Here is a 2,436-nt window from a genome sequence, read left to right as displayed (position 1 = left end):
TGCCAAGTGTTTGTTTTAGTTCGAAGCTACAGTGTGTGGGGATGATTATTTTCGCTAATTTAGTTTAATTATGTTGTGAATAAGGGTGTAAAACAGGTCAGTAAGTCGTAAAGTTGTCAGTGACGGCAATGTAATAAATGCTTCCGGAATATTCCAGAAGAGTCGCGAATTTAGAAATTTATAACCTTTAAATATAAGCAGCTCGAGCACGAAATCGCAGTTCATTTGGCTGTCGGTTGTTGCGCGCTTAACTCCGCATTATTTTCGTTTCGTGTGACAATCGGGTGTGTTTCTCCACCCTAGTGTTTAAATAAAAAATCGCCAAAAATGGGAAAAGATTACTACAAAATCCTCGGACTTAGCAAAGGCGCCAGTGACGACGACATCAAAAAGGCCTACCGAAAACTCGCCCTTAAATACCACCCCGACAAGAACAAAACCCCTGGGGCCGAGGAACGCTTCAAAGAAGTCGCCGAAGCTTACGAAGTCCTCTCTGATAAGAAAAAGCGCGACATTTACGACAGCTACGGCGAGGAGGGTCTCAAGGGCGGAGTTCCCGGTAACTCCGGTTTCGGCAACTCCAGCTTCAGTTACACCTACCATGGAGACCCTCGCGCAACTTTTGCCCAGTTTTTCGGAAATGCAAGTCCCTTCGCGGCTTTTTTCGGCGGAAATCACAGCATGTTTGGCTTCCCGGACGACGATATGGACGTGGATGATCCCTTCGCGTCCCTTAACGTGGGGCCGACTAGGTCGGGCCCGGGCGGGGCTTTCCGGAGCCACTCTTTCAATTTTCATGGTACCCCCAATCGTAGCAAGGATAAGGTCCAGGACCCGCCCATTGAACACGATCTCTACGTCTCGTTGGAGGACATCACCAAAGGGTGTACCAAAAAAATGAAAATCAGTAGGAAAGTACTACAAGCGGATGGGACGGCCAAAAAGGAGGATAAGGTGTTGACGATAAATGTGAAGCCGGGGTGGAAGGCGGGGACGAAAATTACATTCCAACGCGAGGGTGACCAAGGGAGGAATAAAATACCCGCTGATATTGTTTTTATCATAAGGGATAAGCCGCATCCTTTGTTTAAACGTGAAGGTAGCGATATCAGATATACGGCGAAAATCTCACTCAAACAGGTATTTGAATTGTTATCAAATTTTGATTGTGACATTGCACGTGTCATGGTTACAGGCTTTGTGTGGATGCACGATTGAGGTTCCTACAATGTCTTCCACGAAGATACCTCTACATTACACGTCGGAAATTATTAAACCAAATACGGTGAGACGTATCCAGGGATATGGTCTTCCCCTACCTAAAGAGCCCTCACGCAGGGGCGATTTGATAGTTAATTTTGATATCAGGTTTCCTGATACACTCACACAATCGGCTAAAGATATACTATACGATACTCTTCCTAATTAAGCAAATTCTTTGAAAGGAGTATAAGTGTTTGTACGTTTTAGTACAACGAGTGAATGAGATATTTTTGTAATTGAATGTAAATAATGCTTATTAAAAAACTGTATTATAACGCAACCGCGGGTCGGAGATGTATTTTTAAGTCTGACTTGCAACGCTCAAAGATCTAATTAATTGTACATAATCGTCGAAAAAGTGTATATAATTAAAGCCGACTCAGTACATGAAATCGCCTTGCAGATATTATTTATTTTTTTAAAAGATTTTAATTTGTTGTTATTGTTGTTCCTAAGTAACGACGCGCTAAATTAATGACTAATTATTTTGTAACTTGAGAGTAATAAAGAAGTTTATTTAAAAAGCGCGTCTGGTTTGCTTCCTTTTTTGCTTCAAGGATTGCGTCGTCGACTAGTACCATATTTAGCGAAAAATCGGCAAGGCCGTTCCATCTGAACCTTGTAAACAACTAGAAAAGTAACCCTCTAAAAATACCCACTGTGTGCGACCGATTTAGAATCTTGCACACGAAAACCGCGAAATGGGTCAAAGACATGATTGAATTTTTCTCCTCAAATATATATTAAATTGCATTTAGTGTCACTGGTGGCAAATAACGAAACGCGTTGGCGTACACCTGCGTATGACGTCAGATATCTTTCTTGCCGCTCTATTTTAGGAGAGATTCCGAGGCCTGGTGAACAACTAGCAGAGGACGTTCGGAGTTGACACTCGTGGATCCAAGCCCACCAATCTTACTTTCTCTTTTACGTACTTGTTTACTTATGGGAAATAATATTACACAAGGCGACAAAAAAAAGTCATGTCGTGACAACTTGACAAATTTTAGATCATCTTGTTCATCTCATTGAGACAAATCAAGTGCACTAAAAAAAATTTAAAATAAATGAATAAAAATTTTTTTTCTAATTTAAATGAATTTAAAATACTTTAACTTTAAAAAATCATTACTCAACAACTATTAGGCCGATTTCCTTCAAATAAAGACCATT

At 40.8% G+C, this 2,436-nt stretch overlaps 1 protein-coding gene across 1 annotated transcript; it reads left to right on the top strand.

Annotated features, from left to right (window-relative positions):
• On the top strand, window positions 1–1,787 carry LOC123006175 (dnaJ protein homolog 1). Its single transcript, XM_044400452.1, has 2 exons — window positions 1–1,140; window positions 1,196–1,787. The coding sequence occupies exons 1-2, from the start codon at window positions 328–330 to the stop codon at window positions 1,427–1,429; spliced, it is 1,047 nt and encodes a 348-aa protein (XP_044256387.1). The 5' UTR covers window positions 1–327; the 3' UTR covers window positions 1,430–1,787.
• Window positions 1,788–2,436: the final 649 nt, after the last annotated feature.

Source organism: Tribolium madens, unplaced genomic scaffold, assembly GCF_015345945.1.
Source record: "Tribolium madens isolate multiple individuals breed KSU strain unplaced genomic scaffold, Tmad_KSU_1.1 Scaffold_2;HRSCAF=44;Tcas5.2_LGX, whole genome shotgun sequence".
In the NCBI taxonomy this organism is placed as follows: domain Eukaryota; kingdom Metazoa; phylum Arthropoda; class Insecta; order Coleoptera; family Tenebrionidae; genus Tribolium; species Tribolium madens.
This window is presented reverse-complemented; position numbering and strand designations above follow the sequence as displayed.

Bases quoted from the DNA above. Each gene is read 5' to 3' on its own strand.
- LOC123006175 (XM_044400452.1), top strand. From the start codon at position 328: ATGGGAAAAGATTACTACAAAATCCTCGGACTTAGCAAAGGCGCCAGT. The intron at 1,141-1,195 runs GTATTTGAATTG...TCATGGTTACAG, and splicing joins CGAAAATCTCACTCAAACAG to GCTTTGTGTGGATGCACGAT.